General features: G+C 51.6%; 1 protein-coding gene across 10 annotated transcripts in view; it reads right to left on the bottom strand.

The window, feature by feature from the left end:
• Positions 1–24,662, bottom strand: part of Shank2 (SH3 and multiple ankyrin repeat domains 2) — a 435,523-nt gene that overhangs the window by 248,504 nt on the left and 162,357 nt on the right. Inside the window, exon 1 of one of the 10 annotated variants that reach the window (XM_060383264.1) lies at positions 1,331–2,096. The exons of the other annotated variants lie outside the window; for them this stretch is intronic. Within the exon in view, the coding sequence (XP_060239247.1) occupies positions 1,331–1,367 (37 nt within the window). The 5' untranslated portion in view covers positions 1,368–2,096. Of the gene's footprint in view, positions 1–1,330; positions 2,097–24,662 lie in introns of those variants that run through there. 10 annotated transcript variants of the gene reach the window in all.

The following is a 24,662-nucleotide window of genomic DNA, read 5'->3' as shown; positions in this document are numbered from 1 at the left end:
GCCCACCCCTAACGGTGCAGTTGATTGTGTCTCTGCCTGAGTAGCCAGTAAGGTATTAATACCCTTAATGGAAAGGTGAATAGATGAGGGGGACTCAATGCTCTGCCCGTGGAGAAGATAAACTTTGTAGGGAAGAAAAGTCCATTAAAATACAAAATAGAGATAGCACCCTAACCCACGGCTGCAATCCATGCCGTCCATAGGTTATAAAAATCCAAGTCCCACATTGAGAATTTTGGTAAGCCTTATCAGGAAAAGAAGAGGGTCTGTTCTATAACCATTCTGAAGGAGGGGGGCAGAGTGTCCTCCTGCAAGTGAAGCCAGGCAGGCAGGGTCACCGAATGAAACAGCTGGGACATCTGTGTACACATTTCACCCCAAAGACTGGGCAAGTGAGTCAAATGGACCCACACAGGTAATATAAGAGTGAACATTTTAATGAAAATCGCCTCGCTTAATGACCAAGCCTCCTATCAAATTAGTTTTGAGGCTGCTGAAATATCTCTGGTGTTTAGTTCACAGCAAGCTTGGGCAGAAAGCGAGCTTCCTAATTTCTTTAAAGTCACCTCTTTGGGAACCTGGTATCGTCAGAAAGAGAGCAAGCTTGTTGTCTGACAAAACTCTCTGACTGGGACCATACACGCAAATGATGTGGGTTTTTTTTTTTCATGGAAAGTGTTAAAAATAACTCTTTTCCTGTCTGCAAATGATTAATATGCCACCCAACGGTTTCCTTCTCTCAGGCAATCTGTAAGCTCTTAGGTGGGTGGATATTTTCTTAGCCGTCTTACATGCATTTATTTATACAGTTTATTTTCTTCCCCACAATAAAATTCATACAAGGTATGATAAAGAGGGATTCTTTCATACACCCCATGGCATTGCAACCCAGGGGCAGCCTGGCGGAACTGGCGAGTGGCACCAGAAGAGGATGCCATGGGTGCATCAGCCATGTGCCCTGACCCTCCTTAGCAGGCGCTTGCAGCCTCCAGGTGACTGGAAGATGAAAACCAAAACTTCTTTTCTTTTTCCCTAGGACCTAGTTTCCCAGTGTGTCCTCTGGCACAGGCTCTCTAGATGAGATGTTCTGGAATGCAGCTCCGCCAGAGGCTGGTGGCTCAGGAACACACTAAAATACAAAGGCACCTTCATCTGTGTTAATCTTCCAGACCTGACTAGAGCCAAACCATATCACAAAGCTGGGGCAATTATCCCTCGAGTGATGAACCGTAACCAGCAATTTGAGGAGGCACCCAAGTCCCCTTTCCCCCAAGAAGCAGCCCACAGCTGCTCACTAGGCACCCCACGCTTCCTACAGCTTTCTCCTTACCTTCCTTCTTGGTGAAGGCATTTAACAAAGACTTCATTTTCCCTGTGACTTTGGCAGCGGTCCGCTCATTATATAACCCTCTCGGCGGGCAGGAAGGCTAGGCGCGCAGCCCGGCCCCTCGGAGCTGGCGCGGCTGGGACCCGGTGAGCAGCGGCGGGCGTCTGGGCGCTCTGCAGCCCCGAGCATCGCTGGGCATGCCAGACCCAGCGTGCTGGTGACAAAGCCCACCCCATATTCTGTCTGTCAGCTGGGAAGCAACTGTGCGCAGACTGAGGCTGCTCTCAGAGCCGGCTACCTCTGGCGGTGATCCTCATGCGAGCAGTGCCACTCTTCTGGGCGAGCAAGCAGGGCATTGGGGAGGTAGCACCGCGCAGGGTTAACATGGAGCAGGCGGCTGCGCGCGAGCTGGCGGCCAGGAGACACCGGGAGGCATTTGTGAGCCGGAGCCCCAGTTATCCAAGGAAACCCGGCTTCTGCCGGGCGCTCCGGGCGCCTGTGGCTAAATATAAAGTACTGTGCTTTTTCTATTTTTTTTTTTTTACATTTTTTTTTTTTTTAAAGAAGAAGCCAAGTCTATTTGTCAGCTAGCAGATGTGGCAAGAAAGTCAAGGGGGAAATATCCACGTTTCAGACAAGCCACCAGAAGATCCCTGACACCCTGGAAGGCATGCCAGGATTCAGGAATTCTGCCACTGACCTATTTACCTTTGAAAGGATCCAACACAGGTGGCAATACTTCTCTGGCCCTCCCCATCCGAATAATGACCCTGGAAAAGCAGGACTCCGCCCCCTGCTGCTTACATTTGCTTTGGGGGTGGGTGGGAAGGGTGGAGTGGGGGATGGGAAGTAACTGTCAAGGTGTTCAGAAGTAAAGCGCCCCATATAGATCCGCTGCCAAAAGCGGGCCCTTCAGAGCTGTTTCCCCACATGTCTCTGGCATTCACACCCCAACAGAAGTCTAAGGGAAGCAAGGGAAGATCTCCCCAACCACCACCTTGAGAAAGTTCTGTCTATATAGCAAACAAAGGGGAGTGTGTGTGTGTTGGGGGGGGGGGGTTCTCATTGCTGTGCCCCGCAGTGGGTGGGATGGGAAATGATTTCCACGCCAGAGTGAAGGAGCTTCCAGAGCAGGAGGGAGTGTGAGGGTCAGGCTCTGCACGGGGTGCCTCTGCCACTGGGGCACTAATTAAGTGTGCGCTTCTGCGGTTGCTAAGAGAACAGCTTCCCAAACCCGGGCAGAGTGGGGGGTTGTGGGAGAAGAGGAAAAAGGAAGAGACAGGAGAAAGCAACTGGAACGCTGAATTCAATTCCATATGGTCGACACAGTTTATGTCAACAAAAATGGCGGTGTAAGGAAGAGGAGGCTGGCGTGCCCAAGCAGTGGCACCTTCCTTCCCCAGCACACTTGGGCTCCCAGGCGCGCTCAGGATGGCCAATGCTGTGCCAGGCGCTGTCTGGGAAGGGAGAGACTGCGCCTGATTCACTCTGTGTGTCTGTGTGTGAGCTTCGTGTCGGCTGAGCATTTAAACATTGTCTCCATTGGGCCCACACGGTTCGTCAGCCATGTCAAAACCGCCCGGGTGACATCCTCCCCTGTTAGTATCGCAGACTGCGGTGGCATCAAAACCGCTCCTGACACTTGTGCTGCCTTAGAGACGGAGCTGCTGTCTGACGCTCACTGACGCACCATGCATGTGGCTTCTGTGGCCACTTGGACATTCTAGGCAAGGTCGAGCGGCTTCCAGGAGGACCTCTGCCCATGGCATTGCCCATGAGGATGCATCTTTCAGGGATGAACCAGAGATACCTCTGTTGGGTAGGAGGGCTTCCACATAGAGGTTTCTAGATCATCACAGAGCACTGGCTGGAGGCCAGACTGGGACGGTGATACCAGTGACCATGAATGCAGAGAGCCTCACTCTAGAGGCCAGGGACTCTGCCAGTCATGTCCCCAACCACATAGGCTCAGGGGACTCGCCAGAGCTCTGGGAACTCTCTGGGACACCAGCGATGCTCAGTGCTTGCTCCATCTGTCGGGGATCGATATCTTCCAGGAAGCGCAAAGCTGCGCCCAAGCCAAGTTTCCCTGCCACCCGCTGCTCTGGCACCTCCTTGGCTGCTGTGTGGTGGAGAGAGTGTGTGCCCACAACTGGGTTGTGAAGACAGAGGCCAGGCTTTGTGCCATAGTCACACACCCCCACCTCCAAAGATTCCACATCTGACATTGACCTTCGGTGGAGGTCGTGGGAGTAGCACTGTGTGACACCCCACACCTTTTCTGAACGAGGGAGATGACAGAACTTTCTCTTTCACACCGGGTCTCCAGCCTCAGATATGTCATGAGACTGGGGTCAAGCAGGTCCTGTCCTCCCTAGAGCAGAACCCCAAACTCCCAAACTCCAGCTAGGCAGTAGTGTCATTTGGCCCAGACACAAAGCCCCCAGCTGCTATTGCCACCAGCCTCATGTGAGGTAGCTGCTCCTTTGGGTGCACAAGCTCACAAGTAGAAACTGCTGTGGAGATGTGCAGGGCTCATGCTGTCCAAGGAGAAGAGCTGGGAATATTCCCAAGCAGAACCCTGTCTCCGCTCAGCTCTCTCAGTGCCAACCAGCCCCAGCCCCAATCCCGTATCCAGTGTCCCATCGGGCTGTGGAGAATGAGCTGTGCTGGCCAGGAGGGCAACAGGTGTGGGACACAGATGGCATGTGTGGGCAGGGGAAACAGCCAGGCTATGGAGAGAAGAGGATGTGACAAAGGGCCCCACACACAGCGTAATCTCACACCAGAGGACGCTTTCTTCAGACACCTTTAGATGCTTTTGTTTGTTTGTTTGTTTGTTTGTTTGTTTTAAACATGTGTACAGTGCATTTTTGGTCCTATTCATCCCAGTGACCCCTCCATCTCCTCTCAGACATCCGACCTCAAGTCCTTCTTTTTCTTGTTAAAACTCACTGAGTCCAATCAGTGCTGCCTGTGTGTACAGGGGGTATGGGGCCACTGAACACTGAAGCAGGGGGCTACCAACCAGTGGCTGCACCCCCAAAGAAAAATGGTTCTAGCTCCCCCAGCAGCCATCCACTGCCAATAGTCCTTCAGCAGGGAGCGGGCTTGTGAGCGCCTTCCCAGCTATGCTGGAATTCTGGCTGGCTTGGCCTTGTAGAGGTCTGATACAGGGAGCCACGGCCACCGTGAGTTCACGGGGGCAGAGTTATGTTGCACAAGCGTGTCCTCCCATTTTTGCGGTCTTTCTGCTCTTCCTTCCGTGATGGTCCCCGAGCTTGGTGGGGGGGGAGGGGTTGTTACAGAGGTCCCATGCAGGACCTGGATTTCACTGTCACTTATTCTCAGCACTGACGAGTTCTGAGTTTGCATTTGTCACTGTCTATGGCTAAAAAGAGGCTGCAAGAGCTGGACAAAGCTAAGAGCAGCCCAGAGCAGAGCTGGGGTGACCCTGCGGGGTGGCTGCGGCAAGCAGGGCTGTGAGCAGGGGGGCTGGGGACTGTGCGAGCCCCTGCAATGATCTGGCCAGTGAGAATCCTGGGGTAGGCTCTGCTGTGGAGAAGTGGGGGTGACTCACGGTATACCCTGAGAATTTCTGATGGGGAGTGGGCCAGTTCTGACGCAAGCCTCCTCTCATGCTGTCTTCAAATAGCCCCAGCAACAAAGGGGGTCTCTATCTGCATGCAGTGATTCTTGCTGTCAGGAGCAGGTCATGTCACCTGTACCCCAAGGAGATGTTAACTCTGTGCCCTACCCCCCCTTCAATGACTCTCTCCTCCTGGCTTCATACAACAAACAAACAAACAAACAAAGGGGTGTTTATTTTATCTCTCATCTTACGATGCTCCTGCAGCCTGTGGCCGCCCAGCATGCCTGGCTGGCAGATCATCAGCTGTGTGTGAGCAAGGGAACCAAGCAATCAGCCATAGTCTGGCTTACACTACTGTAGCTCAGTGTTCACAAGTCTGTCAACAGACAGTGAGCCCAGCGTCTCCTCTCCTAGCACAGACCTGTCTACTCCATCCTCTGAGGTCTTACCCCCTCCTGACCATGGAGACCCAGGTCCCCAGTGCCAACCCCGGCTTCTCTGGAAAGTTGGGATGGTGTTGACCAAGGCTGGCAGCCAGCCTGCAGGCCCCTGGGAACCAGGGGTACCATCCTTAAGGACACCAGGAACTACAGAGCAGGAATTAAAAGTTAAAATTAAAAGTGAAATAAAATCTAAAAACTGTACTCTTCAGGGCTGCTAGAGACTCTTTTGCTCACAGTGTTTTCTCATGACAGGGTCTGAGAGTTCTGGAATGTTCTGGGGCATCCCCATCCTGGGTTCCCTGAGAGCAGCCACAGAACTCTCCAGAGATTTGCAGAGGTTGTGTAAGGTACCCAGGTCCTGGAGGTGCCAGGGCACCCTGCCTCAACATTACAGGTGTGAAGTTGCCACAGTCCAAAGCAAAGGCACCAACCTCCTCCTATCCTCCTGTTTCTCTCTTCCTCTTTTAGTGACAAGGTCTCACTAGGAAGCTCAGCCTGGCCTAGAACTCACTATCTTCCCACCTCAGCCTCCTGAGCATGCACCCCCACATCCACAAGCTTTCCCTCCACTGACCTGATTTTATTCTAGATGACAGGACGTGGTCAGTACCTGACGTACAGATGGCAGAGAACGTGAGTCTAGACTCCTAGCCATGAGCTGTCTTCCTGAAGTCCAGCTCTGCCGGACAAGCACCATCGCTGTCTGGGATTACTCAACGTCCGTGCATACTTGGAAAAAGGTCAGACTGTGCCCCTGGGATCAGCCCCAAACTGCCAGTTTCTCTCCACTCCACAGCCTGCATGGCCAACAGCCTGCACCCCTACACCCACCCTGGCCGTGGGACTTCCTCTCGGAGACTCACTAAGCCCTTCATTTCCATGTCTTTTGACAGCTGCCTGACAACAGGCTGAAAATAATTTTACTTCTTGTGCAAAAAAGGCTCTCTGTGCATCAGAACATTTTGAGGCTCTCAAGTCCTGGCAGGGAGGATATGGCAGGTGCTACCAGCACGTGGTGAGACTCAGAAGTGCTTACCGCCTATGACAAGCGTGTCTCCCCTTGCTGTGGCCTCATGGTGGGGGGTGGGAGCCAGGCCATATGGGCTGAGGCACTGTTCTTTGCAGCCACGGGCTAACTGGTCTGGCACTCCTCCATCCCTCAGTTTCCCCACCAGCAGGACTGGAGGAACACAACAATTCCCAGCACTGGCTCTGGGGTTACCTGAGTTCATGTTTTCAGGGCAAAGCAAAGTGTTCCCGCACACAGCACTCTGGAGAAAAACCGCCCAGCGGGAAGTGAGGCTCTGTGACCCCAGAAGAGCAACCCCTCCTCTTTGTACTTCTGTTTCTGTATAAAAGGATGTACCCAGGGCTGCCTCATGAGAGGTGCCAAGAGTTCAAGTGTTTCTATTTGCAACAGTACTGTCAGCAATGGCTGAGTAATATGTGTCATTAGAACATGTGCAGTGGAATCCGGGGACATGGCTCAGTTCACACAGTGTTTGCTTAGCATGCACAAAGCCCTGCGTTCAATGCCCAGCGCAGCAGGAACCAGGCATGTTTGATAGAACTTATGCCTACAATCCCAGGACTCGGGATAAAGGCGGGTACTCATCCTCAACTACATAGTAAGTTTGAGGCCAGACTGAGCCACAGGATACCCTGCTTCAAGACAGCAACAGGAAGATCCCAACAAAATCAAACTACAAGTCATCAGATGGAAGGGTGGTGGAAAATACCCTCCCCCACACCAAAAGGCAGACAGCCTCCTTAGCATGTTCAAATGCCTCTGCTCTCTTTCCAGGGTGTTACCTCCTCCAAGACACCTCCTTGGCTGACCCTGTCATTGGAGATACTCTCCCTCAGGCTTCCTAGGGCAATGCTCAGCCCTTTGGGCTTTCTGTGGTGCCAGGAAATGCCAGTGTTTCCTCTTCCCTTGAAAACTGGGAGTTGGGAATACCCAAAATGCTGGAAACTGAATGAATGAATGAATGAATGAATGAATGAATGAATGAAGAGTCCAGTACCCACCTACTCTGCTCTAGGCACAGCAGCTTTGTCTGTCTCCAGTCCTATTTAAGTGATACAAAGCAACAGCCAGCCCATTGCTCTGCCCCACTGGGTTCAAGTGTTATCCAGAGAACTACACTTAGCCACGAAAAAGTCTTTGAGTCTCAGAGCTCTGTACCAGGGAATGTGCTTTTGGGGACTACGCAGAGGTGGGGTACCTACTGAGCATGCAGCTTGCGCATTGCACATAGGAGCAATCACATGATCACAGATGAAGCTGGACATGGCTGTTCATCACTGAGATTACGGTGAAACTGTACTGGGGACAGGCCTTGGTATGTGCGCTAGGGTAGGCGTCAAGGCTTCTAGGTCTACCCGGAAAGCTGAATGGCCACCTATGTAAATGGCAGGGAGTGGTTTAGCCTGGCACTCACATAGGACAGGATGGGGCTCTCTCAGTCACTGTACAGTGTAAGTTCACGTCAGACACCCCAGGAACCTGTGCCAGAGAGGAGACCTACCTCAGCCAGCACAAGGCCATGTTCTGAGGATGCACTGAGGGTGGGTGCTGAGGGCACACTGCGTGTGTGCATGAGGTGCCATGCTTCCCTTCCACTCTGCCCAGAGACTTCAAGGCACAAAGTGCCCTACTCCCCCACCCCCACACACACACCATGCAGTATCACCATAGCAGAAGAGAAGATTGGAGATTCTAAAACAGCTAGTCAAACTTCCCAGGCTCTGTGACACAGCATACCTTGATGATCTTTATTTCCCCACATAACCCTTGAGGTTCTACTCCAGTTGCTCTTACTTCAGGGAAGGAGGGCAAAGTAGGGGGGGGAGCTGTAGAGGCAGGGGATTACCTGAGCTGCTTTCAACACTAGCTCAGAGGCTGCTCTGATGACTGGTGGGACAGAGGTCCATGGGGAACTGGGAGGAGAAAAAAGAAATTCCAGAGGATCTCAGTGGTCCACCAGATCCCAACTCCACCAAATGTCAGAAAGGAAATGTACAAGATATAGGACCCTTGGCGAGCAGGGTCTGAGTAGAGCGAGGAGGCAGAGGCAGCTGGGCAGGTAGGGGCCAGAGCCCTATTCTTCTAGACCATCCCCACCAAACTCAAACCAGCCGACTTCACTCTGATCACCCGTAGCTTCAGATAACTGCCATTTAAATATTAGGAGGCAAAGTAGCTCTATCTCGTGGTAATTGGTGAATGAGTCATACTCACATAAATAAGGCTAGATATGAAAAGGCGTCTCAGCAGTAACACGGGGTTAGCTTTGCACAAAAATGTGGGTGTCCGTGCTGTCTGCACCACTGAGGGGCTAAGCTTTTGGCGGGTGTATGGCAGCCAGGGTGAGTAGAATACCACTAAGGAGCGGGCTTTAGCACTGGCCTCAGCCTGGCTGGGGTGGACAGGGGCAGAGTGGGAAATGGGGAAGAGCCTTTCGTCAATAACCTGGCACTGCCTTGGGCTATGTGTACAGGCCCACAGCCAGTGCGGAGCCTCTAGAGGCCTGAGGTGGGCTACCCAGAGAGAGGAGAGAGAGACTGGGATACATTTTGGAAGGATTCCAGGTGTCAAATGCTGCCCCACCAGCCAGGCCTACCTTGTCCTGCCTGCTCAGGACTGCCTGCTCTGCACTTGGCCTCTAAGGCTGGTGAAACTCACATCCAGATCCCATTCTGGACTCAGACATCACCTCCACTTTCCCCCTGGATGCAGCCAGCACCCTTTTATCAGGCCTAGTCTTTTCCCACATAGGTTTATCTCTGAGCCCTGGAAGCTTCCAGTAGACAGAAGGGCATCATGGATCAGGTTTTTTTGGCTTCTACGTGGAACAGAAGACCCCACCTGTTCTGCTCCCTCAGGAGAGCTCTAGAGACTTGCCTTCCTTTAGGAACCCCTCCCCCAAGATGGAAGGACGCCCGAAGGTCCCCTGTAGATTTCAGAGAGACAAAGATAGCCGTCTACAGGGAGCAAGCCAATTACCAGCAGCGCTGATTAGCAGAGTACAATCTCAGCCTGGGAGCCAGGTCCGAGCAGCAGCCCTCCTTCCCCAGCCTCCAACCCTGATGGGTCCTTCCGTCCAGCTCCTAGGAGTTCATGAAATTTGAGCCTAGAGCTGGCTGATGGGCATCCTGGGTCCATGTGTGGCCCAAAGTGGGATGACAAGATACAGTTTTCTCATCTGAAGAGAAAGGAGCCTCAGCCTGTCTCTTAGGTTCCCTGAGTGTCCTGAGAAAAAGAAAGCCTAGGAAGGGCTTTGAGACCCAGGGAGACCTTTCTGGAGATGGGGAGTGAGTGCTGAGCCCACCTAAACTATGGAGCTCAGCATCTTTCCCATCACAAGCACGTGGCATGGGCTGCCTGCACCACCCTCCTTGGCAGGGAGCCTTATGAGGTAACCCAGACTCGAGAGACTTGGGCAGGTATTTACTTTCATGTCCAGCATATAATAAGGTGCTTGAATCCTGTCGTGGGCTGTATCCATGGCAGAGAGCTAATTCTTGCATGGCTTGACTGCATCTCCATAGGGGAAGCCCAGCTTTTGGTTATTAAGGAGAATCAAGGCTTCCTGGTCATCATTGTTCTGGTTGGACTCTCTGGGAGCTCTTGGGAGGGTTCTGCCTACAGAGCTGCCCTGATCCACCCAGCTACTGCCTCCTCCTCATAGCTCCTTACCACATTCTGGATAATAAAGGTAGATTGCGGGAGCCAGCACCATGCTGAGGGGCCACGGTGGCTGCATGACCACTGTGGCTTCATACACAGCAGCTGAGCCCATTGGATATAACCAGAGCAACCTGGCCTCCATACTGAGGCTAAATCCCCAGTTCGTGTGCTGAAGCCCCAGTGCCTTGTGTGACGGTATCTATAGACGGGGAGATTGGAGAAGGTTACGGTCAGGTGAGCCCACTAAGGATTTGTGATCTGTGGTCTCCTAAGACCAGGCGCAAGGGAGGACCTATCTCCCTCCACTTCTGTGCTGTGTGGTTTTCCAGCCTCTTGAACTGTCAGCTAAAAAGCCCTCATTTAAAAAAATATATAAAGTTAACTTGCTCCTGGCATCTTGGTAATAACACAGATGAGCAACTCCAGAAACTGTCTTATATTGTGTTCTAGCCATTCATTATTTTCCCTCCATTGCATATATCAGATATTGAAGTTGTATCATTTAAGAATTCATACTGCCTTTCTTACTCGGCAAAGGGCCTGTCTTATTTGCCACTTCACTACAGTAGCGAGCCTAGCTCCCTTCAAAGACGCCTTCAAATGCTCATCCAATAAACAAGTAGATAAAATGAAGGCTCTCCCCCTCGCCCCGGCCTTTACTAGGAACGGAGCCCTTCATTATGGAAGATAAGTGTTTCTAGAATTTTTCACACCATGAATACTCCTTCCTGCACCCGGGATCTTCTGGAACCCACTGCCTGGTATGGCAGGAGCTTGATGGTGAGTGTAGGTGTCTAGCAGAAGCAACATTAGGGAGGGAAGGGTTATCTGGGCTCCCTGGGTTAAGGTGCGGTACCTTATGGCAGGGGAGGCAGCGGGAGCATGAGGCAGCTGCTCACATCCCATCCACAATCAGGAAGCAGAGAGAGATGAGCGCTGGGGCTCAGCTTGCTTTCTCCTTTTCGCTCAGTCCTGGATCCCAGCCACATTTAGAGTGGGTCTTCCCTCTTCAGTTAAACCTCTCCAAAAACTCCTACCAGGTGCACATGGGGGTGTCTCCTAGATGATTCTATTTACACTGATGATAAAGGTTAATACTCACACATGGCAAAATGGTCTCCTTTTTTGTATCTGCTGACCTCTGATTCCAATGTCCCATGTGCCTCAATACCTGAGAGCGCGAGGCTCTGGCCCCTGCTCTGAGCATAGACTGGTAATCTACAACTTGTTAAACCCAGTTTTCTGTGTTCAACACTTGCTGGGGCAGACTATCGCCCATGGAATTGACATCTCAATCAGGATTCCAAAATGATACCAGGAGAAGTGGCAGAGGTCACACTAGAACAGCCATTCTCCAAAACCCCCACTGAAGGGTGAAATGCAGCCAGGGAGATGGAAAGGTCACTCCTGCTTGCCCATATCTTCAATTACTGTCAGAGGGAGACGAGATGCAGCCTCCACCTCTGTTACTATCCATGCTGGGATACTCTCCTCATCTCAGGGACACCCACCCTGTGGAAGTGAACAGGACCCCATGCCAGAGGTCATCCCACTCAGACCCCATTGGAGAGACCTGGCCCAGACCCAGTACTAATGCATCAGTGAATCCAGAACAACCTCTGAAGATGTCCCATGGGGGACGCCCTCCTCGCATGGGTTTTCAGAGTGTCCTTGGGTGGCATGCATCTTCCTTGTAACAGTTGCCTGTGGGATGCTTCTGCTTGGCTGCAGGGCTCCCTCCTGGGCTCTCTTTGGAGGGCCGGTGATGGGTGCTTGTGGCTGCAGGGAGCACTTCCACTAGCATCACATGAAGGACACCCCTCACCCGACTGTGGGCAAGACAGGGTCTTGCTGGCTGCCTCTCTACCAGGCCTCTGAACAGTGTCTCTTTCAGCTTTAAGGGTGTCTTGGTTTCTTCCCCTCGCTGCATGGAGGAGACAGGTTCTATAAAACTCAAGTTGTGTGCTCTTCAACCCTAGGATTCCATTAGCTGACTGAGGAGGAGTGCCCATACCCCACCAAAGAGTGTGAGCGAGCTCCTGACACAGTTCTGCAAACCCACTGTGCACAGTTTTCCCCGGTTCCTAAAGTAGAGGGACTTTACACAACATGTCACTTGAATCTCATTTACCCATGAAGATGTAGAGGCCCAGAGAGAATAAGGATCTCTTATTGAATATGGTTCAAGAACATAGCTAATCCTTGTCACAAGACAAACCTGGATAGGTGCCCTGTAAGACCCCCACAGTCACTGCCTCGGACCTGAGCTTCCAGGCCATATCTGGGGCCCTTCTAGGGGGTATTTCAGCCCAGGGCTTCCACACAGCAGTGGGCACACACAGGAGCACACACAGACGTCTAACACTTACCTGGCTTCCTACCGTGTAATGTGTACAAGCTCCTAGGCGGACCATCTATCACTTGCCTGGCTTCCTTGTGGAATGTGTACAAGCTCCCAGGAGAACCATAAAGAGTCTACCCAATAGCCTCTCTGTGCAATGGTTGGGACATTTCTTAGCTTAATGTCCCATGATGGTGGGAGTGAGTCCAGCTCTATTGTGGGAAGCCACAGCAGGGAGCCTGGGGTCAGCATCTTAATAATAAACTCCACCCCCAGTTCATGGCAAAGACTTGTGAGCATGTGGCCATGTGCCCTCCCTGTCTTCTGTCCCTGACTGCGCATGCTGCTGATCAGTTCTCCCAGTGTTGCTGTTCCTTCCCGGGCTTCAGGGATTTCCTGATACCAGTGGCATCTAATATTAACCAGTACAACCCTGCAGCCCTGGAATGGATTTGCTTCAAGGTTAACTCAGCCATGGTGTTTCTTTAGTTCCCCAGAATACAACGGGGCATTTGGAACCAGTAAGGTGAAGTTGCTTTGCGTCTCAGAACCAGTCCCCAGCAATCTCAAGAGCATTTCATGTTCTGGGTGTCTCTTGCAACTCAGTCTCATTTAGCCCAGGCTAGCCTCAAACTCTCTGTATAGCTGGTTATGACCTTAAACTCCTGATCTTCCCACTTCCACTTCCCAAGGGCTGTAATTACAGGCATGTGCCACTACTCCTGGTTTATACTGTGCTGGCTGTGGAACCTAGGGCTTTGTGCATGCTGGGCAAGCACTTTACCGACTGAGCTACAGTCCCTGCCCCACCTTAATGAGCTTTATTGATCTGAAGGCAAGCTCTCCTTTCCACCAGCCATACCTCCGGTCTCCCAGAGCCCCTGGATTCTTTTGTTGCAGTATAATCCCCTCCACGTCCGAGCTCTTTCCTGGTGGTGCAGAAAACCTCATGACAGGAGCAGAGGCCCTAGGAAAGCTGTTCACAACCCGGTCTCTGTGATTGGAGGCCGAGCTGCTTCTGTTAGATAACACTCCTCCTAGGAACAGTGATGAGGTGCGCGTACATGTCACTTCTGAACAGCCCAAAGCAGATAGAAGGAGAGGTGTTGAACGCCGGGCATGGTGGCACACGCTTTTAGTCCCAGGACGCAGGAGGCAGAGACAAGCAGATCTCTGTGAGTTCGAGGACAGCCTGGTCCACAGAGTGAGTTCCAGGACAGCCAGGGTTACACAGACAAACCCTGTCTCGAAAAACCAATGAGAGAGAGAGAGAGAGGAGAAATAGAGGCCCTAGGCCCCTGAGAGAAGGGAAGCCCCCTGGAATCTCACTGACTTGAAGATTCGGTTTGAATATTGGGGTTGCAGTTGCTTAGATGGCTAGAAGTAGAAGGGGAAAGGTCCGAGAGAGAGGAACACCCTCAAAATCTGTACTCAAATTTCCCTCAAATCCCTGGCAGGCTCCTGAGCCACCGTTTGTGTACAGGGCAAGAGATGAAGGGTCCAATGGAAAGCAGCACCTTAAACTTGTAGAGTTCCGGGAAGATATTAGGGGCTTTCCATTGCAGACGCAATGGTGGAGAGGTGAGTCGTGCCTTGGTGGAACTTGTCACACACCTTGGGCTGTCTATAGGAGCCCTGAAAGGGAGATAAGAGTCAGAACTCATCCTAAGATCAAAGCAGTAGCGATCCCTCTAAGAGCATCCTGTCACAGCCTTCATGGAACCAGGATGTTCTGCTAGGTGACGTTTCATGGGGACCGGAGAGGCCCATAGCCTTGGGAGAGTATAGGCGGGGTGATGCTATACACAGAATTATCAATATGCCCCAAATTTGTAGTTTTCAATCTCTGACTTCTGCATTTGGAAGAAGACCCTTTAAAGGTATGACTAGGCTAGAACTGATCCCTAGCCTGAGCCCTTGTCACATACGATCGGGGTCCTTATATAAAGAGGAGGTCAGGACAAGGAGACAGAGGACAGTCACATGAGGATGTGGGGAGAAAACACTATGAGCAAAGGAGAGAGGCCTCAGGAGGAGCCAGCCCTGGAAGCCTCAGTCTTAGATTTCCAGCTTCTGGGACGGGATGAGGGACAGGCGAGGTTGAAGCCTGGGGTAAGTGCTTCCTCTGTCGGCCCAGACAGAGCGGGAAGTGCTTCCACATTCCTACAGGGTGTGTGGTCCTCTGAGGTGAAACTCCAGCCCTGGACTAAGCACTGAAGTTGGGCTTCCTCATCATGAGCTATTTGGAGGGTCTTCAAGCTCATCTTGGGTAGAAGGCCTTGTCCCATTCTACCTCACCTTGAAGACATAACCCAGTGGGTCTGCACCAACACGGGTCCCCATGGGGTGCAAGCTCCCAAGGGCATAAGCCTGCACACCTCGCCTGTCTGCAGCCAGCCCTACTGTTCTGGCTGATGGGGCCTCCACTACATCGTCCCTACCCCTTTATACTTTGCTTTTACCGACACCCCCAAGGAGCGCTCCATTTTTCTATCTGGGTCAGCAGCACATTCCAGGAAGTATACTCCCCCTGCTCGCTGCTGCCTGATGTGGCCACACATTTGTCCCAGGAGGGTGGGGAGGGGAGTGAAGTTTCCTGCCCCTGAACTTGATCGTGCTGGTATTACCCAGGAGGTGGTTAAAAGGCTGTGTGAGCTTCTGCACCTGACACAGCCCCGTATGCAGCACAGGACAACTCTAGCACTTGCAGAGGGACGGACCCTGAAGTTTGTCTTTCCTTCTCTCATAGCCAAGAGCTTTTGGCCCCGTGCCACAGCTCTGTGCTGTCCCGTGTGACATTACATAATGTCCCTGGAGGCTTCTCGCTGTCCTTTTCAGGCCAGGTTCTTCAGAGCCGGGTGAGATTCAATTGGACTCTTTGTTTGATCAGTAGCATGGCCCGGACATCTCTGTGCCTGTGGCACTTGCTTCTCTGGGTCCTTTTCTTTTCTCAGAAGGAAGCTGCAGGCCAAAGGGTCTGAATGTGCCTATGCTTAGGGCAAATCACTCTCCAGGAAGAACTAATTAGGCGTTAAGAGTAATTTTCTCTTTAAAAAAATAAGATATTCCGGAGAGACATGTGTGTCCTTCTTTTGACCTATCAGAACATGGAAACTGTGGCCCCCAAGGCATTGGAGTTGCCCCAGGAGTCTCATGCTGGGGAAGAGAAAGGCTGAAGCCTGGTGCCAACCATAGGGAGCTTGTCTCCCAGAGATTCATGGAGTTCTGAGAACTTGTCAGACCACCTTGCAGAAGAGACTGGAGCTGAGACAGTGATGGGTCAGTGACGGGCAGGACCACACCTTGGCTGCTTAGCTATGGCTTCTCCTGCCCTCTGATTAAGCCTGAACCTCATATCTGGACCTTGAAGAGAGACTTGGGTGTCTGAACTTTTGTCCCTCTTCCTAATGTGGCCACACTGAATGACTCTTTTTTTTTTTTTTCTCTGCTTTTCATTATTAGTTGTCTCTTTAATTAGCCCGAGGAAGTGTTACAAAGCCTGGCCTGTTAAGACCGTTAGAGCCCAGGTTCTAACCCTAATGTCTCTAGGAGTGATGGCAAAGCCAAAGGTCATCCTTCCAGCAGAAGATGATCACAGCCCTCGTGATATCAGGCTGGAGTTCCAGTTTTCTGCTCCTGGAACTTCCCCAGGTGGGCAGCAAGCCACCAGCTTAGAAAGTACTGTCTACTGGCTGGCAGGTGGCTCTGATCCCCTTGGGTGACCTCAAAGAGAACTGTGATGGCTTTTGGGTGGGCAATGTTGTCTTGGCAACTGTCGACAAGGGTGGGATCCAGTTAGATGCTATCATTCACAAAGTCTGTTCCCAGAGGCCCAAACCAAGATGGCAGATAACACGGTAGGGATGATGAGGTCGGATCTTGTATAGAACAGGATTTATGTGCTGGGTAACAGAGAGGGGCATCATGAAATTAAGAATCACTAGCAGGTCCTTAGTGAATGAATAAACATCTCCCATAATTACAGAGCTGGGAAGCAGGAGTTGCAGAACAAAGGCGGAGAGACGGGCGTCCCAGCTGCTTGCTGCAGGGCTCAAAATAGATACCCACTGGAAAAGACTGGACGCCACAGGCGGAGTTGCCGTCTGTGAGCTTCCTGCAGTCAGACATCATCAAGAGCAGAGGGCAGGAGGGCCACTGAGGACGGGACACCTCACCTCAAAAGACATTCGGAGAGTCCACGCACGCCCTGGAAAAGCCTGTGGCAGAGGGTGGCCTCGGGGACGCCAGATGCAGAATTCCTGAGACTGATACCAGTGCTGGGGCCTTTGCCTTTGGGAGGCAGAGCGGGACAGCAAGCTCGAGCCTGCAACACAGCTTCAGGATGACAGAGCCGCCATGTACAAGGGTGGCAGAGAAGATGGTAGGGGCTTTTAAAGGAGGCAGAAAGCCAAGACTCCATCCTTCCCGGATATTCTGTGGGGAGGGGGCTCTGAAACCCCAACATCTCAGGTTACTAATCTGTAGGTTAATAGTGAAGCTATTGGCCACATGTTCTGGTCAACATGGAGTGGTTATTTATTGACCACTCGTCTTGGGATCCACACCTACAACACATACATCAGTGTTGTCCTCTCTAATCAACATCAACACAACAAGGGAGGGTGTGATACTGTGCCACAACTTTGGGGGTGACCTTAGCTCAGACAGGTTAAACAGCCTGGCCAAGACTCATAGCTATACAGTCTGCTCTTAGGGATACCATTACGCTATCCTTTCTACCATCTCTAAGTCTGTTGGAATGGGACCCACCCTTGAAGGGTGTTAGGACAAGAGACTTCTAAGGACCAGGACAGCTCTGGCCACATGAAACTTACCAAGAATCTACCGCTGGCATGGAGCCCAATTCTACTCAGCTGAGACCTTAGTGGCTTTCCTTAGGACAACCCCATGTAACTTCACCAGCCTTCCTCTGGACCCTTTTCTTCCCCATACCCCTCTGCTTGGTATAGGCCTACAAGGACCTTGAGGAGATGGATGCATAGGGCCTATGCCCACGGCCTCAGCCTGCATCAAGACCAGTTATCCCTCTACCCAATCTAAAAACTGTCATGTTCACGCCTACCAGTAGACTCCGATGCAACTCTGAGGAAGGGTTCACCAAATGTGGCCTTGCCGAGCAGGGTGGTAGAAGGTTTGGCGGCAGCAGGGCCTCCGCTGTGTTTTTAAGCAAGCAAGAAATGCCAAGAAGCACAGCCGTCAATCCTCGAATCTGCTGTCAGTGTTAAAAATAGGAGGGGACCGTGCCAGGCTGCCAGGCTGCCTGTGAGGAGCCCCGCTCACACCAGCATTTTTAATTAATTTTAAATTGCTCTGGAAAGGGGACAGCACGGAGAACCTGCCAGAGTGCTCCCGCATGCTCAGCGGCAGCCCCTACCAGACGCCTCCTCTGCGCTCTGAAGGTCCCCAGCCCCCAGCTGCAACCTCCAATTAATTCAGCTCACAACTCCAATTCACAAGCCACATCAGCACCACAGTCGCTCATGGGCTTTAGAGGAGCGCTGCCCGGGTCCTCTTGAAATCTGGCCTCCAGGAGGGGCCCAGGACAGGCTCAGGGACTGCCCTGAGTAGAGAGACCAAGGTTGGAGGGAGGTGACCCCAGCGTGGCAGTTTGGAGTTCTAGCCAATTGGACCAGGTATGGCTTTTTTATTTTTTATTTTTCTGTCGTGCTAGGAGATGGGGTGAATAAGAAGGGTAGGACTGGGTCCATCTCTAGTTGCTACGAATTTGAAGCCCACTGGTCTTCATTTTGGAGCAAAGGAGACAAGAGAGGAGGTTCTCTTGGGACAGCACAGTCTTGGTGACAGCAATATCCTTCCCGCTTCCTAAAAAAAGGCAGGCAGAAGCCTGGAGCTTCATGTGAAATCTCTCAATTTTTAAATACTAGTAAATCATTTTCTTTTTTTTTTTTCCCTGAAATCCAAATGTGCCTTACTTATAGTCTAGGATCTGCCCACAAGCCACCAGGAATTGGAGCTGGGCGTTTGAAAAACAGTCATCTTTAGGGTTTGTTCTGTCTCTGATGTGTGCAGAGAAGACAAACAGGTCTTCCTGTATCAGGACACCCCTGTCAAGCTCAGCATTCCCAAGGCAGTGTAGTTTCTCAAAGTTAGTTCCATGGGACCCTGGACACCTTGGAAGTATGTGTAATGTAGGTTCCATGGGTTATACAAAGTTAGGTGGCTGTTTCTTACGGGACTTACTGGGATCTTAGGCATTTTTGAGCACATCATGATGCGCTTAGAAGTACTAAGTGGGACAGAGGAGGAAGCATTGACACCCCCCACTCCGGCCTGTGTCTCCCAGAGTAGCTGTGAAACTCGCTAGACCCTAAAATGTCAAAAGCACATAGGTTGGGGCAGAGAGGTGGCTAAGAGCACTGTTGCTCTTCCAGAGGTTCTGAGTTCAACTCCCAACAACCACATGGTGGTTCATGAGCATCTCTAATGGGATCTGGTATCCTCTTCTGTCATGCAGATATATAGAAAGACAGAACATTCATATAAATAAATAAACAAGTATATCTGAACCTAACTAACTTAAGGAGCTCAGTCAGAGGCAGATGTACCCCAATAATGAATGATGTCCTAGCCTTGAATGGCAGTTGTCCCAAGCTCGAACTCAGAGCCTGGGACCTGAGCTGACCCAGGCCACTTGCACCTGGTTGGCTGTTGACCTGCACAGGACTCTGGGTAAGCAGTCTAGTGAGCCGTGGGGACAGAGACTCAGTCTCCTGTCTAGCAGCCCTACACGGGTTTCTTAGGAGGGACTCAGCATTACCCAGGTAGGAGTCGGTCGCCTCGCAAGGACTTGTTCTGAGCCTTTGCAGTGTCAGACCTGGAGCATACAGTGTGCTGTTATCAAGGGCTAACATCCCAAGGGAGAGGCAAAGGTGAAGGGGGATGAAGGTTCAAATACACAGTCGGTACTCCCTCCGCGAGCCATGTGCATCCCATCTTAGGGTGCTCAAGCGGGGCTAGAAGTGGACATAGAAGTCCATTCACTGGAACCAGGGGCAGATGGAGACAAGCCAGGAGAGACAGACCTGAAGGGTAGTCTATCCTGGATTCAGGCCTCAGTTTCCCCCTCTGTCAAAACAGAACCCAGAGCTTATCGTGTCTGAACTTCACACATCCACAGTAGATAGCTTTCAGCACTAGGCCTGACATCAAAAGGCTTGGCCAAAGAGCACTGCGCTGGCATCCCATAGGGCCAGGCTGGGCTGAACAGGGGCTGCCCACTTTGACTACGTCTGCGCAGCAGGTCTGTGCCCTAGGAAGCTGGGTTTCAGCGGTACTGTGCTCTCCCCAAGGTACATGACAACGGAGTAGTAAAGAGAAGTCACTGCTCAGCACCTTGGATCTCCACGTTGTTAGCAAGAGTAGCTGAAAGTCCCTGGCCCATTGGACCACCTACAGCAGCACTCAAGAGCTCACAGAGCCTATAGCAGCTGGGGAGAGAAATACAACCTGGGAAACATAGCTGAAGGGACTAAGCCAACAGTCTGGTCCCCCCATGAGTCTCAGTTCTCAGAGAATAATGTTCACAGTCCTGAGGAGATGAGACTGGAGCCCTGGGTACTGCTCCAAATAGCCAAAGGACCAACAAGTCTCTGAGGGTCCCACGAGGCTGAACATCTTTGCCAAAGCCTCCTGTAGGATAGTAAAAGGAGGCAGAGACCTGTGGTGACATGGGTCCCCAGGCCTGCAGCAGCACTGTGCTTCTCACAGTGGAGCATTCTGCTGGGCCGTCTCCTACAGTGAGTGTCTCAACCAAGTGGCACGTGTGGCCTGCAGTCTGCAGCCTGTGAGTGAGCCCTGACAATGGCTTCCTTCCCCGTTATAAGTCGTGATGGAGCAGTCTTTGAAGGGTCTCTGCCTTAAGCAATGGCCACAGGCTGTGGCTCCCAGCAGCAAGAAAGTATGGTATCAAGTATAAGAGCTACCAGCCCAAGTCATGTGTGTCAGGGCTAAGTCCCTCCAGCTCCAGAGCTTCCAGGCATCCTAGCTGTGCCTGCGCCACCCTTAACTCTGCCTCCATCTTCACATGGCTCCTCCCAATTGGGTTCTGTGGCCCCCCACTTCTCCATAAAAACAAGCCCCATTGACTTGGGGCTCGCTCAAATTCAATTTGAACTCATTTTAGCTGGGTTCACAAAGCTGCTTCTGAACAAGCTAGATTCCAACATGCTATTGGATGACAGTGGGAAAAAGAATGTGTTAATAGCCATCACTGTGGGGAGACAAGACCCCTTTATGTATACTGTTGAGGACGGGTGCCATGAGCTGCTGGGAAGTGAAGGCCCTGGCCTTGTCCTCCCATCTACCATGGAGACGGCTATTCCACCCACAGCCTGCAGAAGCAGGCATAAGTAGCCATCTGATCAAGGTCTGGGCCCTGGCCTCATCGTACTCCTGGTGACCCAGTGATACAAGAGGACAGCCAATTGGCCAGCCACCAACCGGTGCCCTGAAGGCTCTGGCAGGCTCCATGGCGACTCATGCCTTCACCATGAGGGCTAATTAAAAACAGCTCATCCTGCAGCATGCCCCCTCCCAAACCCAATCTGGATCCTCGTGGAAAGAAATGGCCCAGAATACAGAAGTTAGCTTTGCTTTCCATATCATAAAGGCTGGCGTTCTGAGAAAATGGCTGACAACCTCAGTCTGCCTGGGTCACAAAAAATGCAACAACCTCAGCTCTTCCCTTCCCAACTCTCCCCACCTCCTCCAGATGGGGTCCCCTTAGCCAGCCATATAATCTTTACTCTTGACCTCCCAACACATCTGCTTCTGCCCCACATGTCTACTTTACGTTCCTTTAGCCTGCAGCCAATAACAAAGCCGGTCCCTCCTACCTTCCTATGTCTCTCCTCCATGAACTATCCCACCTGAATCTCTCCACAAGCTATGGTCACTTTCTCCACCATCAGAAACTTTGCATTCCTTTTCTCAACATGGGGCAATCCAAGATCTACATACCAGGATGGTGGCAATCAATGATAGGTTCTGAGGCATTTCTCCACCAGCCCTAGATGCTGACCACTCCAGCCTCATGACATCCCTGGACCACCCCCCCTACAGTTCTCAAGGCTCATGTCTCCTAACAGAAAGCTGGAATTAAACTCACATAGCACCCAGAGTTCACCTTGCCAGGAGGCTGCAGACCTCATGAGGGAATCCCTGGTGGGTTGCAGCAATGCCAGCAGACACACTCCACTCATACCTGCTCCTCCTCTGTGGAAGAGGTTCAGCTGGTCCCTTCACCTGATGCCAATATGCAGACCAGGATGAGACCAACCCTGGCACTTGTTTGTACCACGGGCTGTAGACCCAAAATAGAGAAAAATGACAGTTCGGCATGTTGGCAGACAAGCTTATGATCAACACAGAGGTCTCAGTGGATGGACAGGCCTTAGGAACCATGTCTCCAACATGTAGATAAAACTCAAGACTGGCTGGAAAGGAAGTAAGATTCCTCCGGGGTTGGAAAATGGAGTGCAGGCCCTTGTGAGGACCAGCCTCTGACCAGTGAAGCCCAGGGATGGCTATGTGTGAACAATCACACTCAAATCTTTCCTGCTCCCAGCCAGGCAGTAGGCAGCAGATGCCGACAAATTTCTGAGGGCTTCCTCAAGTGATATGGGGTCTGGGCTCTAACAAGCCCACCAAAAAGGATTTAAAAGAGTAAAGAGGGAAAGGGAAGGATGAATGGATACATGGATGGTATTGACAGGAAGCTGGCTGGCTAGGATAGGATAGGTGGCTAGGTAGATGCTGATGGATGGAAAGATGGATGGGTGAGTGGAGGGTGGGTGAATAGGTGGATGGGCAGTTATGTGGGCATGGGAGAAGATTGGTAGATAGATGGATAGGATAGCTGGCTGAATTGGATGGATGGACGAATGGACAGATGGACGGATGGATGGATGGATGGATGGATGGATGGATGGATGAGGGATAGGTAGATGAATTGGCTGACACATTGAGTGTTTATAAAGTTATCATTTCTCTTATGACCTGCGTGGCCCATTTCCACACGTTTCTGTGTGGTCTGGGTCTATACCTCATTTTAGGTGATATTTTATAGAGCACTTCAACAGTCCTGAAGAAAGGCATCAAATTCCTGTTTTGCTGAATGAGAAGGTTTTAAGGACCTTACACAGAGCCCCACGCAGGGGTCAAGATCCAAACATAGTTGGTCTATCTGAGACCAGCCCAGCTCTGCCTGCCTTCCCAGCACCACTCAGTATTCTGAATATTCACAGGTTGCTCTGCCTGCTGGCTATCTTGTCACTGGCCTCTGTCTGATGAGGTAGTCAGATCCGTTTTGGAGTTATAGCTGTCACTGACAATTTAAGCTCTCTACAACAGCCTGTGCCTATGGTCAAAGGTTCTTGCCACAAGGATGTGGAGAAGAGAGCATTCCCCAGCTGAGGAGCAGAGGCCAGGGTCCACTATCAAGAGCTGGTGGCCACACACAGTGGCTTCTAGGGGATTGGGGCCAGACTGAGAGTGGATGGGCTGTATTACCATAGGATATGGACAGTCTGAGGAGCAGTGCCCACACAGTTGTTTGCGAGGGGATGAACAATGCCTCGCTGTGGCTACTTGCCATAGGCCAGAGAAGCATGTGGGCCTGCCTGGAGGGAGAGCTTCCTGTTTATCCCTGTCCTCCTGGGCACAGGAAAGTTGTAAGCCTCACACTCAGGGACAAAACTGAGCCTCGCTGAGTCCTACCTTCTTCTCAATGGCTTCATTTTCTCATGAGAACTCTGAGGTCCTTCACAGACCTCAGGAAAGCTGACTTGCTCAGAGTCCAAGAAAGCATGAGCAAGCGACTATGGACCTGGGCTCAACTTCACCGGACACAATGACCACCTCCTACTGCTCAGGGCACACTGAGCACAGGGGGTATAAGTGCACGTGATACGACACCCTCCAACAGGAACTGATGGAGTCCCAGCATTCAGTGAGAGGGACTTGTCCACATGAGGACAGTGTCACAGCTCCAGAGAGCCGATTCCTCAGAAAGCCAGGAGCCCCAGGAGGTAACAGCAATTAGTCATTTCTGGGAGCTACACATGCACAACTTCAGCAGCCCGAGCCTCAAGGAGTCTGATCAGAGATCTAAGCTAACCAAGGCCCGAGGTTGTCAGTGAGGCCTCCACCACCCCATCCAGAAACCCCTGCTCTGCACACGGTGGATTGCCCGTGTTGTGGCTGGTTGCAACGCACTATTCAGAAAGGGAATTATTCCAGTCACAGCACGCTGTGACTTCTCTTTCACGGCTTCCATCCCAGCCCAAATGTGCTAGGAGTTAAAATGAGGGGGAAGGCTGCACCCCGCCCGCATTCTGTTGAGAAGGAGTGTCAGGCTGTACAAAGGCCACCATGAGCATCTGCTCCTTGTCCCATTCATAATGCATCTCAGATGGGGCTATCAAAATTCACTGCCATGAGCATGTTCAGTACCATTGGCAACTGCTGCCATATTTGTACAGTGCTGTGTGATGGGTTGCTAGCACATTTGAGCCTAAACTCAGCTATGCCAGATGGGTGGGGAACATGACGGTAATACCTAAATTGTAGGCTGGCATGTGCCCCTCAGAGCCTGCTGTCTTCTCTAATCTTGGCCAGTGACTCAGTAGACCACATCAGATACCCAGATATGACCCAGCATATGCCATCCCCAGTAGCAAGGAGACCTGCCTCCCTCATCCCCCATAGAGGCAAGGGCCCACATCCCAGGCAAAGCACTTATCTTAGAAATGTAAATTGCAGGACTGGGGAGATGGAAAGAGCTTGCCACACAAGCCCGAGGACCTAACTTTGATCCCCAGAACCCACATAAGAAAATCTAGATATGATAGCATGCACTTTTCACCTCAGCACTGGGGAAGGGGAGACAGGAAGATTCCTGGGTTTCACTGGCCAGCCAGATTAACCTAATTAGAAAGGACCAGCTCCCAAATTGGATGGCTCCCAAGGAATGACACCAATAGTTCATCTGTTCATCATACATGTGCCCACATGTGGACAACACACACAAATGTAAGTTGCAGTGGTGTCCTACAACCCCTTACGGGCTACTGATGATGGGACAGAGCTCAGGCCTTGCTCTTTGACCATGACGCTCAGAGAACCTGGCTCCCTGCTGTAGCCTGACATTCCCACCTCTTCTCATGGACTATGCACCTGTCTTGCTATCCCTGGGCCCAGGAGAGCTCTAGAAAGTTCTCCCTCAT

The sequence above is a fragment of the Meriones unguiculatus genome, chromosome 1 (genome assembly GCF_030254825.1).
Source record: "Meriones unguiculatus strain TT.TT164.6M chromosome 1, Bangor_MerUng_6.1, whole genome shotgun sequence".
NCBI classification, from domain to species: Eukaryota; Metazoa; Chordata; class Mammalia; order Rodentia; family Muridae; genus Meriones; species Meriones unguiculatus.
Note: the sequence above shows the minus strand (reverse complement) of the source record. Positions and strands in the feature narration are given on the sequence as shown.